This window comes from Oryza brachyantha, chromosome 4, assembly GCF_000231095.2.
Source record: "Oryza brachyantha chromosome 4, ObraRS2, whole genome shotgun sequence".
NCBI lineage: Eukaryota > Viridiplantae > Streptophyta > Magnoliopsida > Poales > Poaceae > Oryza > Oryza brachyantha.
This window is the reverse complement of record NC_023166.2, coordinates 7,293,917-7,310,452: the sequence shown is the minus strand read 5'-3', so window position 1 is coordinate 7,310,452 and position 16,536 is coordinate 7,293,917. Positions and strand designations below refer to the sequence as shown.

General features: G+C 39.5%; 1 protein-coding gene across 2 annotated transcripts; it reads right to left on the bottom strand.

Moving 5' to 3' along the window:
• Nucleotides 1-29: 29 nt before the first annotated feature.
• Nucleotides 30-15,505, bottom strand: LOC102700327 (importin beta-like SAD2). 2 transcript variants are annotated; one of them, XM_006652113.3, is made up of 22 exons: nt 15,146-15,505; nt 13,713-13,848; nt 13,555-13,642; nt 12,139-12,291; nt 11,598-11,760; nt 11,336-11,520; nt 11,081-11,254; nt 10,582-10,727; nt 10,328-10,451; nt 10,069-10,249; nt 9,219-9,378; nt 9,085-9,126; nt 8,898-9,016; nt 8,613-8,811; nt 7,765-7,896; nt 5,101-5,204; nt 4,819-4,998; nt 2,900-3,039; nt 2,676-2,815; nt 2,323-2,474; nt 825-954; nt 30-741 (listed from the first exon to the last, which is right to left on the bottom strand). In XM_006652113.3, exons 1-22 carry the CDS (start codon nt 15,233-15,235, stop codon nt 590-592), a joined length of 3,090 nt encoding a protein of 1,029 aa, XP_006652176.2. In that variant the 5' UTR covers nt 15,236-15,505; the 3' UTR covers nt 30-589. The 2 variants fall into 2 exon arrangements, with proteins under 2 accessions (XP_006652176.2, XP_040379270.1); XM_040523336.1 differs by having other exon boundaries at nt 13,713-13,842.
• Nucleotides 15,506-16,536: the final 1,031 nt, after the last annotated feature.

Below are 16,536 nucleotides of genomic sequence, written 5' to 3'. Positions count from 1 at the left end.
AGCACCCACGATCTCATCTCGCACAGAAGAAACTGCAACGAAGTTGTGTATTGCATAGTGATGTTTACCAGATCCAACATACAAGCTCACTGGACCGTATGAATGCCAAGGCTTATTTCACCAGCCGCAGTCCCAGGATACAGAGACATGCTTAAGCAATGTTAACAAATGGAGGACCAAAATTCGACCCCAAAAAAAAACACATATCTGAACCGTCGTATTGATAATTCACCAACAATTGCCCAATCATATACACTCTACACTTTGACCTTCCTAAAAGAACTGCCACCTTGAGCTTGGGGATGCGCCCCTTGGCATCGTCCACCGCAGGGTTTGACAACAAACATCTATCAACCAAAACAAGGAACTCAGGTTTGAGAAGAATTAATATAGATCCCACCATGACCTGAGTGAAGAAATGAGCGAGTCTGCTTCTCTCCCAAGAACTCTGCATCAAAATTGGCTGCCAAAATCATCTAGGCCAAGCTGCAAACAAAACTCATTGCCTGTGATCACCGAATCACAGGATACTGACAAGTGCCAGTGTCACATATCGGCAAAGCTGACGATACAACCAAGCAATGACCCTTCACTGCACATTTGCCTTTTCCAACTTCTCCTTTTCAATTTCAACCTTTCTTTCCTCAGCATGTTGAGCTAAGCCATTTGCAAGTGCTTGGTAGCGGAAATCTAGAGTTTGCATCAGGCTCTGAAACCTAGCTGGATCAGATACTTGCATAGCTGCAACACATGGTAACTTGTCAGGTAACCTTAGCCATATAGTTGCAGAGTAAAGCAAAAACTTGTACAAGAATGTGCTCTACCTTGGATGGTGTCAACAAAGAAGATGAACGGATCAACCTCATCTATTGGTGATTGCAACTCCTCATCATCGCTAAAATCATCATCAGAATCGTCGTCATCATCATCGTAGTGTGGCTGGAAACCTCTTGCCTAAATCACAGGAAGCACAAAAACGTGAGTACGGGGTACAGTATAAACAGCAGAGGTCAAAAGAGATTCACAAGACATGTGAGGCACTGTACTGTAACTTTTTTAATATATAGATGTATAGGTAAATGAGAAAGCACCACATCACTGACCGTGCATGGTGGCAAACACATCCAAAACTTATTCATCGATTTGCATGGGAAGTTTAGCATGGTTCATGGATTTATTTAAAGTATTTTATAGTTTAGGGGGTAAAGTACACAACCTTCAATAGTTTAAGGGTTTAAATAGACTTTTTCCTCTTTTTTTTCTTTTAATTAGCTTTGTGTGTGTTATAAATGTTGTAGCTATTGCAGTTTAGGATATAAATGGATAGAAAACCAAACCCAACACATTTGTTATGTAAAAAAAAGATCTAGAATACAAGTTTACCATGCAAAGCCATCTGTAGGGATGGAATTCTTTGAAAAATCTCACAACTAACTTGTTACAAACAATGCTATCACATGCATAGTTCATTTTTAGCCATGGCAAAGAACAGGTATTTAGCTAGTAGTAATTTAGTTTGTCAGCTGCAGTTGTCATTGGTCAAATCGGTGATACAACATACTCCCTCCGGGTTTTTTTATTTGAAGCCGTTGGCTTTTGGATCTACACTTGACCGTTCGTCTTATCCAAAAATTTTATCCAAATATGCAAAACTATAAGTCAAGCTCCTATAGTAATAAATCAAATTTTTACAAAACAGTTAATAATTATATAAAACTTTTTAAATAAGGCGAATGGCCAAATGTAGACCTAAAAGTCATCAGCGTCAAATAAAAAAGGGAGTACTTCGATATTATCTATTATACTCCTTTAGAAGAAGGTAGGAATAGCGTCAATGAATCCACTGTCCCACCTACTCCCATTTTGCATATTACCCCCTTGACCAAAATATTAAGAAATAAGCAAACCTAAATGGATAGCCACATATAATCAAATTAAGGTGAATATTCTCTAGAAAAAATGTGTAACACATTTCATGGAAAATATATTTTCCTTTATTTAAGGCGATATTATAATATATTTTCATCTATCCGTGCCAAAGCACCGGCATACACCTGGTCAATAAAACATAAGGTAATATTTATTTGAAGGCAAGCATTTATGTTAGTAACATTTCCTCATCTTCTACTTTCCTTGTCTTTTAGTTAAGGAAAACAGGACTAAAAACACATTACTAGGGACCATTGTGGTTTTATTAAATAATTCCAAATGAAACACACTTCTAGAGAAATTCAACAATATTCAGCATCTACAATAAAAAGGAACACATGGAAGTAAGGTTTTAGATGCTCATTCTACTTAGATTCAGATCACAATACAAACCTCTCTTAATCTCTGAAGATCGACACTGGATACCTCATCCCCATCCTCATCATCAAACCCCATCTCCTTATCAGACTCAATCTCCTCATCCTCTTCATCACCATCAAATCCATCCAGATCCTCAGCAGCAGCTTCATTTTCTCTTTTAGATTCTGCTTACAAACAGCAAAGATTTGAGGATCTGGCAGATGGAATTTTTATAGACCTCACCTCTAATTGCAAAAGTTAGAAACATCGTTACAAAATTATCAAGTGAATAACAAGTTATCAGAATGGTATCAGAGTTTTTTGTTGGGTCAAAATATTTAAATTGTCAGTTGTCATCCAAAAATGAACAGAAGAAAAAACTGCACCTGCAACTTGATCCTTGTAGGAAACAAGAAGCTCTAGTGTTGCTTTGAAAATGCGGTCAAGAGCTTCTGGTGGAATGTGATTAGCTGGAAGGCTAATTAGTGAAGTTAATCCCAAGCAACAAACCTTCTTATCATGCTCTCTGCACATAAAGAAGAATAAGGGCAGCACAAAAACATGACAGCATAATACTACAAGGTACAAACATATGCTAACAAGGATCTACCTCTTAAAGTTTGCCCTCATGCCACTTTTCTTTACTTGTTGTAACATTCCAAACCAAAGGTTGAAGATTTCAGTAGCAACTCCAAGCTTATGTAATGTTCCCAACGTCAATGAAGGATTGTAGTACAGTGTATTAGCTATCTACAATAATAGAAGAAAGTTTTGGGTATATATATGTCATCAGTTAGCAAGGGTAATACAGATGCAATGTTTGAATATACATGAGCTTAAATTAACTAGTCAGTGATGAGATGGATGCCATGTTTGAATACTATGGTGCAAAGTGTTACGTAGATGTGGCCAGCAAATAATAGAGTAATAGACTACATGCGAGATGTTCTAATGGAACATAACTGAAGCAAGGTTCAACTCTGATAATGAGATTGAATTGACCTGTAAAATTAATCAGACATATACAGATATGAGTTTTCTCCATGCAATATGAAAACTTATATCCCTTGAAGACACTAAAATCTTATGGATACAGTGCTTTCAGCTACAATGCTTTATGTAGTTAAATTATCCCTGCTTTATCTCTACCAAATAATACCATTTTCGATCAAGGAGTTACATGTGCTGCCTAAGCATAAAAGACATAAAATGCCATATGATGGATAATTTACATAAACTGCTCACAGTTTCTAACTTCCACTATCACTGACTCCACTAAAGCCAAAACATGTGCCATATCAATCTAAACAAATTATATCCTCCAATGAAACTTGTCACTGCTAGAGTTATATAGGGATAATATGCCAACAATTTTGTTCAGATACTCTAGCACAAGCGGCATGTGTCACTCTTTGGGTGCCAGTAATAGATATCTTGCCACCAATTACAACCTATACCTGTAGGATTTGCAACTTTCTACTCCATCCCTTTCATATTATAGGTCACTTTGGATTTGTCCTAGTTAAATCCACCATTGAATATATTTTTGTACTATATTGTTTGTGTTGAAAATATTGCTATAATTTTCTATAAATTTGGTCAAACACAAAGAATTATGAGTGTTTAACTTAGGACCATCCTAATATAATATGCAGCGGAGGGAGTATCATTTTATTAATATCTACCTATTCACAATGATCAAGTCATGCAACTAGTCGACAAGTCAACCAGAAACTGAGGGCACGACTGGACTAGGGCCGCTTGAGAGCAAATTGGGCAACTAGTCATGACTAGTTCACTTAAAGGGAGATAAGAGCCAGAACAAGCTCCAGATTAGAGAGGGAGCAGCAAGAGCTGCATGCTGAACAATGGATGCTCAGGATGCAGTTGCCAATCGCTTGGAAGCCAGGTAGAGGAGAAGCTCCAAAGAGAGCTGCACAGGGTTGCCAATTGCCCTCTTTTCCTCATCTGCTCTCTCTTTTCTCCTGATCTCATCCTTTCTACTCCCTTTGTTTCATGCTATAAGTCATTCTGTGTTTTTCCCAAGTCAAATCTCTTTAGTTTTGACCAAGTTTATAGAAATATGTATTGACATCTACAACACCAAATCAGTTTCATTAAATCCACCATTGAATATATACTGTTATGATTATATTTATTTTGTGTTGGAATTGTTGCTATATTTTTTTATAAACTTGGTCAAACTTAAAGAGATTTAACTTAAGATAGACCCAAAGTAACTTATAACATGAAATAAAGGGAGCAATAAATTAGTGAACTCATTAACTCAATTACTAGTATGGGTGGGTGGGTAGGACTTAGAAGGGTATTGAAGGGATAAAGTTTCTCAATTTGTGGACCAAACATAGGTAATAGTATAAATTAATTTATTTTGGGACAAAATTTGAACTCTCAAGTCTCAATCAACTTATTTTGAGACAGGAGTATACAGTACCTGATAGGGAGATAAACAGAAGATGACAAATTGAAATAGAATATAAGTAATACAACAAAATATCGATTTCTTACCACTTGTACAAGTAAACATTTCAGATACGGCTTTGCTGCTCGACGCAGTCGATCAATTGTTAGCCTGAGATATGGCTCAATCCAATGATCAACTTGACCTTTGCAATTTTGAAAAACAACTTCAATCAGCTTGGGAGCAGGTATAATGTCAGAATCTTCCATGTTTTGGTCTGTCATAATCTACAATTATTGGTAATCAACCGTAAAAATTACAGGAACTAGGAACTTTATGAAAAAAAAATCTGAACAAATTTTAATGCGACATGAAACAATTTCACTCACAGTTGACAAAGCTCTCCATAAACTTTGCTGATAATCAGGATCTTTGCATGCAATAAATTGGTTAGTACCACGGGAAATGTAGTTGTCTAGTGGTACCAGAATATCTGCAGGGTAATAAGAACATTGAATAGTGAGTAGCAAAAGGATGCAAAGATAATGCAATTGCTACAGAAGATTAGTCCCATCTAATGCCCTATAGCCTGAACCAAGCAATTTGCTACAGAAGGAGACAGTCTTAATACTGACCAGTAAAGGGTTGACAACAAACCAGTTAGCAGTTCAATACTTTCTAGAAAATTGAGGATGCAGGGATTCCAATTCAAAGGAAAAACAAATGGCAACAGATTCATAAAACTAGGGATGGACGGTATGAGCCTATAGACTGGTGCTGTGGATCGAGATCGAGTAAAAAGCACCAGATTCAACCATGGTGAGTGGCAGGTTTAACCCTGCAAACATATGTACATTAAGGAGCATTGATTCAACCCAAGAAATGCCTTTTAAACCACTGCAAGGAGTATTGACCAATAAAAAAGATGCAATAACCAAGCCAACCACAACTAAAAGAATTCGTTTCTACACTACTAACCAAGACAACAAAGCAAACCTAGCCAAACAGAATATGAGACTAAACAGATTAGTCGCTGGAAACACACAAAAAAAGTTTGGGCTGCTAACTCATCTAGGGCCTCGTTCGGCATAAGTTTTCCTATCCACGTGGAAAACGTAGTAATAGATTAATATGATTTTTTAATTATTAACTATAAAAAATTAATTAATTATTAATTACAAGAAATTGTAAAACAGATTGTTAGTATCTCTATTGTTACTCTCATTGGTGAGAGGATGACACTCAAACTTGGGGCAATTTTCTGTTTACTTATCACCAAATGTAATGCACTTCCCGGGGAGGGTTGGATACATATTTATAGCTGCCTACTAGTCTAAAAGATGCTGTCCTAGAGCATCTCAACAACCTGTCCTAGAGCATCCTAACCACCTGTCCTAGAGCATCCTAACAACCTGTCCTAGATGCTGTCCTAGCAACTAAAAGCTGAAAAACAAGGGTGGGTAGGACACCACAAGACCAAGACCAAACAGCTCAAGACTTATTCCTTCATTCTCCCCCTAAGTCTTATGCGTCGTCTTGTGAGAAAGTTGAGCCATCCCGATCCGAGAGCAAAGCTCAAGGAACTTGATCCTACCAAGGGGCTTGGTAAGCAGATCCGCAAGCTGGTCCTTGGTGTTGATGTAGCTTGCCTTGATGCTCCCTTCCTCCAAGCAGTCTCGAATGAAGTGGTACCTCACCCGGATGTGCTTGCTCCGTTCATGAAAAACAGGATTCCTTGCCAGGGCCAGAGCGGACTTGCTGTCCACCCTAAGCTCCACCACTCCAGTGTCTCGGCCGAGGAGATCACCGAGCAGTCGAGCAAGCCAGAGTGCCTGGGTCGAAGCAGTGGAAGCCGCTATGTACTCGGCCTCGCAGCTGGATAGGGCCACCACCTGCTGCTTGATCGACTGCCAGCTAACGAGGCACTTGCCGAGGAAGAAGAGAATCCCGCTCGTGCTCTTGCTAGTGTCGATATCGCCGGCGTGGTCACTGTCGGTGTACCCAATGAACTGTGCCTTTCCAGGGCACCTCGGGTAGTAGAGGCCGTGGTCGAGAGTCCTCGCAACGTAGCGGATGATCCTCTTCACAGCCTGCTGGTGCTCCGTCGTCGGTCGCTGCATGAACCGACTAACGTAGCCGACGGAGAATGCCAAGTCCGGCCGTGTGTGGGTGAGATAGCGAAGACTCCCCACAAGACGCCGGTACTGCGTAGCGTCCACCTCCTCCGCCGTGCTGGCCCGGCTCAGCTTCAGCCTCTCCTCCATCGGGGTGAGGGCTGGGTTGCAATCGTTGAGCCCAGCAAGCTCAACTACGCGCTTGGCGTAGGCAGTCTGGCGAAGTGTGATCCCGGAGTCATCTTGGTGCACCTCGATCCCCAGATAGAAGGAGAGGGGCCCCAAGTCACTCATCTGGAAAGTGGCCTTCATGTCTTCCTTGAACGCTGCCTTAATATGTCATCTGGAAAGTGTCCTAGAGCATCCTAACAACCTGTCCTAGATGCTGTCCTAGCAACTAAAAGCTGAAAAACAAGGGTGGGTAGGACACCACAAGACCAAGACCAAACAGCTCAAGACTTATTCCTTCACAGATTAATATGATTTTTTAAAGCAACTTTCCTATAGAAAATTTTCGCAAAAAATACACCGTTTAGCAGTTCGGGAATTGTGCGTACGAAAAACGAGGGAATCTGGGTTAGTAGTGGGAGAGAAAGAATGCGGCCTAGGTTAAGGTTGGGAAACCTGATCACTTACCAAATGTGTTGGGTAACAAACTCAGATGAAATTCATACAAGTCAATGAGCATGAACCAAATCAAGAATATAACATGCTAACTAAACAGTCTAGAGAACTGATCACATAAAAACTAATATGAGATGATTCAGATATTATTTTAACTAGCGCATGACTTTCCAGGTTACAAGTGTTCATACAACTAAACAAGAATATCATTCGAAACTACCCTTATAATATAAGATAACAAACATCCACGAATATGCGGGTCTAAAACTCAGTTCGAAACAAATATAACTCATTGCCATTCAAAACTAGACTTACTCTCAAAGAAATCAATGGCCCAATCATTAAGCGCCTCCATCATCAAAGGCCACAAGCTCCACATTTCAAGTGAAATTGTTGGTGAGTAAAAGGTCATATATGACACTATCTCCAGAACTTCTTCATACACATCTGCAAGACAGCCAAATGCATCAGTGGAGAACTGCAAGAAACACAACAAACCGGACTAAATTTAAAACAAACTTTTAAATCTTTTTGTAATAATAAGTTCATAGAATTCAATTGCAACTTATTGCAAGTGTCTATCAGATTTAAGGTATATCACCAGGGATGGGCATGGTCAAGTCATGGGTACCCATCAGCCCGCCCTAAGTAAAATACACATGAAATAGAAAAGGTGCATTCTAGTTGACTTAGATGAACTATAGTCGGTCATACCAACAGACAGGTGCACACACATCCTATATATTACTTTTATTACCAAGAAAGAAAAGGTATGTAAGAAATCATTTATACAAGTATTTGTTTCCACACCTCACAGACAGCATGACGAACACTGAAAATATGCAATACCAGTTCGCTGATCCTGAATATTTCATATCTTGGCATTTACTCTTTTCAAAGGAAGTGTTGTCGCACCCCCCCCCCCCCCACACACACACACACCCCCCACACACAGTCGTTTGTGGCACTTTTATTTGAAGAATCTTCCATTTTAAAATGACTATTTTGCGCATGCATATAAATTGGTGCTTGAATGATCTCATCATGTGGAAACTTCTTATCTTTTATACTGTCAAAATCCCTTATATTTTGGGATGGAGATAGTATTATTTTAAATATAAACCATTGAGGTGTTGAATATTTATGATTAAATAAGTTTATACCTTGACCATCTGAAGTCAACATTCTCCGTAAAATAGGCAACAAAGATGGTTCTATTTGGGGAAACAGATGAGGAAGGCTACTAATGGACTCGAGGATTGTGCTTATCGCACGTAAGCAACCAACAGCAGCCAAAGCACCAGTGTCCTCAACTTCTTCATCAGCTTCTGAACTAGCCATGCATCTCCAGAAAGCAGCAGCCTATCAAAAACAGTTAGCATGAAATTCAGGGAACACAGCAGCACTTAAACATTTATCTAAATACATTGCATTAAGGGACAACATACCAAGCTCTGGCACAAGCCAAGTGCATATGGTGCCATCTCTTCACCAAATTTGTCAACAATTGTCTCAAGTGTGAAAACGAGATCTTCATTCTCAACTTCACTCATAAGCTTAAAAAATTCTGCAAATAATAGTTAAAGCATTATTTAACCGCAAGAAAATTAAACAGGGTTGGAGGTGGTAGAATACCATCAAGAAGTTGAGGAAGAATTGGTCTGATCTCATCTAGATCTGTATAAGAAAAACAACATATAGCCTCTGATCAACGGTTTGTAAAGGTAATCAAAAGTGATTAGGTCTATAAGAAATTAAATAAAGACTACCTTTGCATGCTTCAACAAAAGAACGAAGTGCAAAGACTGAATCCACCCGGACAGGAAGTTCTGGATCGCGCAAACCAGACATTACACAATGCATAGCTTTGCGGAAGTTGTTTTGATCTGAGAAATTGATATGAGCATACTGCCCAGCAACCCATGCTGCCTGATCAAATAATAACAGATCAGCTTGATGAAACAACCAATATGTACAAAAGGGAAAAAATAGGGGGAATAATTGCAAAAACAAGATACAATAATAGAACATTTAAAAGACTAGACAAAGTATAAAATGTAAAACAATATGTTTAAATAAAAATAGTGCCCTACCATTCAAATATGAGAATTGCAATCACAATTTGCAAGAATGTACACTGTGGAAGACCTGATTATATCTTATAATGGGACTGAAACTTAGCATTTTTTTAATTGGCATCTTATATTACATGCCAATAGGAGCAGGGCCACCAGCAATGAGGCAAGGGCTGATGACATCAGCCCTTGAATGAGACCACTATCAACAGAGGGGCCATGGGACAACGACCCAATCGGTGGTAGGGAACAAAAGAATGGACAGATGGGGCAAGGGACAGAAGACTATGCCGCTTGGCACAGGGATGAGGAGAAATCAAAAGGGATTTGGGGGAACTGAGATCGAATACTTTTAAGGACAGAACCAGCAAAACCAAAAGTTCCAAATTTTAAGTAAAGGAAAGAGGAAGATTGGTACGCAGAAGGCATGAAGAACTACAGTTATACCACAGAAATATGGCAGCTTCAAGAAATAAAATGATCTGTTTTTGTGGGGAAATTCATTCTCTAAAATTCAAATGCACATCAATTTATAGCTCGTTACCTTCGCACGTAAGTGTCCAACATGACTACTGAACTCCGGAAAGACATGTTGAACCAACATTCGCTCCAGCTCAGCCTTATATGGTTCAGTTTGTTTCAGCCTATCACACAATGTCCCAATGGCAAGAAGCGCGCCATCTTTTTGGCGGTATGGCTTCATTTCAATGGGTGCCTCATTATAACTGCCAAATTGTTCTTCTATTAGATATTGGCTAACTCTTAAAAGTAAAACACACGTATTATCACAGGACGACTCATACCTCAGAAATATTTCCACAATAAAATGGATAAACTTTTGTAGATTGCCTTTTCCTCGTTTTCTTACTAGTTCACTCACAAAATCCATAGCAGCTGTTCGAGGACTATACAAATCTTCAATAATATCTGTATACGAAAACAGGTAGTACCATGGTTACAGAATAAAAATGGAGGGTAGCATATACTACCTTGCAGAACCAAAATAAGAAACAATGTGAAATCTTCTTTACAAGATATTTCTCAGATAAGAATATACCATAGCCTTTCCGAACATATTCATGAGGATCTTCATCCCATAATATCTGATCATTGTCATTGAAGCACATTAATGGGAAGATTATTTCAAACAGAATGATGTCGATTTGTGGTTGCATCAGCTGATACATGCTGTTCTTTGTAACACTGCAAGAAATACTTTACACTCAGCCACGATGAATTCAGAAAGCACTGAATTGTGCCCCCACCCCCCAACTCCCAACAAAATTACATATCACACACTAGGTTTGAGAAACATTCTGCTCAATGTAACAGCCAATAGAATGATGAAATGCAGGCAAACACAGCTCAGGCCATAGATTATCTATATGAAGGGGAAGCTGTCATGACAAATCTGACTAGAGCATGAGCTAAATTCTGACTGCACCATGTCGAAAACAAGACAAAACGAAGAATTGAAGGATAAAAAGAAATGCAAAGGAAGACCAACACAGCTACTTTGGAAATATAATATCCTTTTGTGCAGTCTTTCCACAAACCTGTTGGTAAGATATTGAAGAATAAGATTGATAACCCTATCAGGCAAATAGCCACCAGTACGGATTGCATTCAGCAACTGCAAATGACATCCCAAAATTTTTCCAGCATAATTCTTTTGGAACATCTGAGCAAAAGCTTTGCTTTCTGGTCTCTGAAGCTTCATATCAGCAAATCTGTAATGAAAAACAGAAAACCAGATTAAAATTACAGATTATAACTTTATAAGAAACATAAAAAGTTTATTTGACACCAACCGAGTGTATAGACGGTTCAAGATATGGATAATCCACTTCTTGACTTTCCACCATCCCCAAGATTTCCTAGCATCAGGATCCAACGGCTGTCCTTCCACTGGAACTGGTCTCTCCAGCAAGTTTAAGAATAAAATCATCCAAGCATTGAAGACATTTGGATCAAAAAGTTGCTTTGGAATTTCTAGCTGCACAAAATACATTACAAAAAGTCATAATGAGTACTGAAAAAAAAATTGAAAACATGATGACAAGAGAAACTTACATAAATTGATGACCAGAAAATCTTGCATATCAGCTTGATCAAGTCAGCTACTTCAATTGGAGGATTGGTAATTGGAACAAGATTGCTGAATATATTCAACAAACGAGGAAAGCATTCCTCAACAATTTGATACAAAGGGATCCTCTCATCCTCCGACTTGAACCTAATCATGAAAAAGTAATCAGACAGTGTGCTAGCTCACAGAAACAAAAAGGTTAGCATTGTATGATGTTATCTAGGAAAATTTTCATAGAGCAAAGAATTATGCTGTGCACCATTTATTTTACAAGAAATCCATAACGATGATGTTATCTTAACATTGTTGCTATCAGTAACTCTATAATACAAAAAAGTTTCACCAAGTCAGCAAGTAAAATGAATAGAGTGAATAACATAATGTACATGGAAATTTCACAGCAGAGTGATAGAAACATGTAAATCCTGAGTTATTTTCGAGTTACAGAAAAAAAAATCAAAAAGGAAGACTGATTCTAAGAGTGAATGCAAATAATTAAAAGAGAATTCTGTCATTTAAACTCACTCATATTTCCGGGCAAGAATCCTTAGCACATAAAGTGCCCCGAATATTTGATCCTGAGATTCTAGGTTATGTGTTACCCACGGTAGAAGACTAGGCCAATGCTCAGGATAATCTGCAAGGATCAAGGTCTTGATACTTTCTCCAAGCTGTGCTCTACAAACCATGAGATATGTGTCAATTACTCATGTGCACATTTCATAACCATCATTATTGAAGAATATTGTGTTTCATTATCACGAAATAAACATCCCTAGAATTTCACTGAACTATTTGAACTGACTTGGGCATTGGGCCGGTACTAGTACTAGGCTGCCTTGGGCCTCGGCCTCTCAGCCCAATGCCCACGACATGAACATAAAAATAATGCAAGCTATTGTTTACGATGTAGAAGTTGGCAATGACAGAACACACTGTATGATTCTTCAATGGAAAACTAACCTAAATTCAATATCTACAAATGCTGAAACAGTCATATAAGTCAAACAAAAAGTGTTGTCCAAATAATATAAACAATTATTAATGTAATTATTCAATAACTTGAGTTCTTTGTATTCCTTTAAAGTCTATGTTTCAATAAATAAATAAAAAATATGATAAACATCTCTACCAGAAGTGATGTTTTCAAGGAAATAGAATATATGTGGAACATCTTAAGTAATTTCTAGCACTGCGCAATACAGCCTTATGTTTTTGTAATAACAGCAATCCTAAGTTAGTAAGTCTTGCATTCCATGCACTCTATGGAAAGTATAATTATATATTGTTAACCACACCCACTTTTCACGTTTGGCAGAGCATGCATTCCCAAGCATTGGAAAATTGAAAAGGGTGAAGTTACAAGCTATTATCAGAGTCCAACTTTCACCCTGAATTCAAAAACCAGCACCCTCAGAACTTCCAAAACTGGAATGATAACACCCCAAACCCTATTCCACAGTAGTTGTGTTGACACAGTAGCCAGCAGAATAGGGTTCGAGGTGTTAATTGTCCGGTTTTGGATGTTGAGGGGGAAAACAAACCTGCTTCTTAATTCAGGGTGAAAACGGACTTCGAATAGAATTCGAGCACCAAAAATAGATTTAGCCCAAAGTACAGACATGAGTCACAAATGGTACTTTCATACTCATCTTAACTTCAATTGGACAGATGCATGCATTACATATACAAATGTCAGCATCCAACAATATGTAGAGGCAAACATTTGTGTTGATCAGATAAATGGAGTTTATAGATTGATTAAAGCAATAGCCAGAAAATTACTCAAGTATGGAAACGAGGTCTGAGAAATCAATTTATCTGATATTGAGAAATGACAGTAGACCAAAAGTGTGAAGGACTACAGTTCTACCATTTAGAGAGAGAGTGAGACACAAAAATGATCTTCATTAAGGGTAGGTGGACAGTGCGAATAGTTACCTTAGCAGTGGAGGCAATTGAGTTATAAAACCCAGTATATTCTCACGCACCATGGACTTGTCACTTTCTGGAATTATATGTTTTTCTTCTAAAGAAGGATGAACTGTAAGTTAATGAGACATAATGGAATCATTGCTCAAATAGTAGCCTTTCCATACCAGGATCAGTAGGTGACCAATTCTTCGCAACAAAATTCTTGAAATGAATGCTTGCAAACTGTCTAACAGCCATATCACAGTTTCCATCCACAATAATCTGTAATAATCTCACCAAATGTTGTGGTGCGTACTGGAACTGCAGAAATTACAGAAATATGAATACATGAGTCTGAAGCAGACTGACATTTGTATAGCATAGAAACAACATCATTAGTATTTATAAAACAAACAACACTACTCAGGAAAAGGAAATAAAGCAAACTTGGCAATACAATAATTAGTCACCAAACAGAAAGATCATCAAATGATCAGCTGATGTAGAGCATTTTAACACAGGTCGAAATTTAATAATAAAGGCCACCAATAAAGTAAATGATCAGCTGATCCAGAATTGTATTTTATCTCAGCCGGTATAAGAGCAAATAATGTGTTTTGCTGGATTCTTTTGTACATCTTGCAACAAAGAAAAGAACCATTGATTATCTAACCTTTCTGAACAAGTTGAGGTGGTAGCTCAAAGATAAGAAACATAGGACCAGCACAATATAACATGTAAATGTGCATTATTTGAATCCCTTGTTGTCTCCAGTCAAAATTACATGAATTTTTCACCTTATTGGTTTGGTTATAGTTCGTTTTGACGAGCTGCGGTGTTGGGACCCATCTTTATAGGACACAAGAACAAAGCAAACATCAACTCATAAGAATTGTGTTATACTTGCTCCATATACAGTGTAATTAAGCAAACTTACAGCTGAAATACAAAGTTATGAAGGTATCAGGTCAAGGTGCCTACTTCATATAAAGGATCAAGTACAACCCTCACAAAATGGTTAGCACTATGAAAGAATGCCATTGCAACCTTTTTAGTACATAAAACAGAAGTAGGGTAAACAAACGCCACGATGCCACATAGAGATGCCCATTTCAACAAGTTTACAAATGTGGAATCATTATAGCCGGTCAAATAAAATATGCATAATATGATTGAACAGTTAGCTAGTGTACCAACTCTGAGGTGTTAATGACACGGATGGCAATAATACTAACTACAACGTCTGTAAGAGCTAAGAACTAGGAAGGCATACAACATGTAACAATTCCCACTTATCAACACGAGTGAGATCCAACGCACATGTAAGTACTAATGCCCATACCACCACACCGGCTGCAGATCGCACGAAACATGGCTGACGGGAATCCATCGGATTGAGGAACGGTGCATTATGCCGTCGTTTGACTGGTTCGAATCAAGGTGATAGGAAAACCTATCTAACTGAGCATCGACGCAAAGCAATCACCCTACAAACTAGCATCGTTTGCTCAGCGAGAAGCCACCCCCCACATGAGGTGGAGGTCAGCACAGAAGCAAGAGGACAGAGAGAGGGAGAGGGGGGGTGAAGCGTGATCAAGCAGCGGGAGCGCGATCTCACCTGGTTCAGGCTGGCCTCGGCGGCCTTGCGCTCCTCGGGGGCGTGGCTGAGCGCCGCGCGCAGCACCACGGCCAGGCTCTGCAGATCCATCGCGGGGGGTGGGGTGGCGAGCCGGGGGGTGGTGGTGGTGGCGGCGGCCGCCTCGAGCACCGGCCACGGGGAGGGGTGGGGCCGGCAGCAGCAGCAGCGCTCGGGGAGGAGAGGGGGCCCGGGGCTCCGCGCCTCGAGCTAGGGCTCCTCCTCGCCGCCTCCCACGGAGGGGAAGCGGCGGCGGCGGCGGCGGCGGTGTTAGGGAGTGGAGTCGCGTCCTCCCTGTCTCCTGTGGCTTTTTGGTCCCCCGCGCGTGGCGTCGCGGAGACTTGGGAAGGGAGAAGGCGCGTGCGGGGGCAGAAGGGGCCGCGCGTGCGCGAGGCGGCAGCGGCAGCAAGGGGCAAGGAGGAGAACGCCAGGCTAGCTAGGGTTTGGTCAGGAACGGGGGTTTTGGCTCAGGCGAGGCTGTGGGCCCGCCTGACCGGCCCGCGAAAAGCGATACCCCGCCACCGCGAGGGGTTTCCGGTCTCGCTGGAACTGTCGGGGAAGGGATTATTACTGGATTATTGACCTAGGCTTAAGAAAATAACACAACTGCTGCCTGTTTTGAAATGGGATGATTTTAGGAGGTGTTAAACATAATATCTTATCAGTATTAAAATTGACATCATACTAGTACCAACTGATACTATAGTTGTATTAACTGATATTTAGTAGGTACCAATTGATACTATAGTGGTATTAACTAACACTTTATCGGTACTAACTGATACCAAAATGGTACCAGCAATACTCGTCGGTAACAGGATGATACTTAAATATATACATGATATGTCTTTTATCTTTTGGCTTTTGTTTATGCTTATAAACCAAAATTTAAATTTTTAACCTTAGATTTATAGTTGATTTTGAGGTTTTTTAGATATATATGAGACAGTAGCAACGAGAAGGGAACATGCATTTTTATACTGGTTTTGAGCCAACTAAAGTAATAGTCCTACCCTTATCGGTTGGAGTTGGTTCCGCTATTATGCCAATCGTACATTAGTACAACATACAAGAAGGAAACTCTAGTCTAGTCTGCAACTATATCGGTATGGTAGCGCAGACGTAGATGTCAATGCCTAGTATTATTAGGCTTCTCTGCTGGCAGTTTGATGGGATTTGTATTGTGTTGGTTTCTAGTTACTTCTTAGGAACTATCGAGTTGGATTGATCTCTAGGTAACCCTAGGTCTATTGGCATATGTCCCCTCCTAGTGGTATTGTACTAAATACCTAGATTGCCACTAATCTAACTAGAACCAGAGAGACAAATATGAAGACTATGCGAGCTATCTAGATAGGAGCCCAATAGAACTA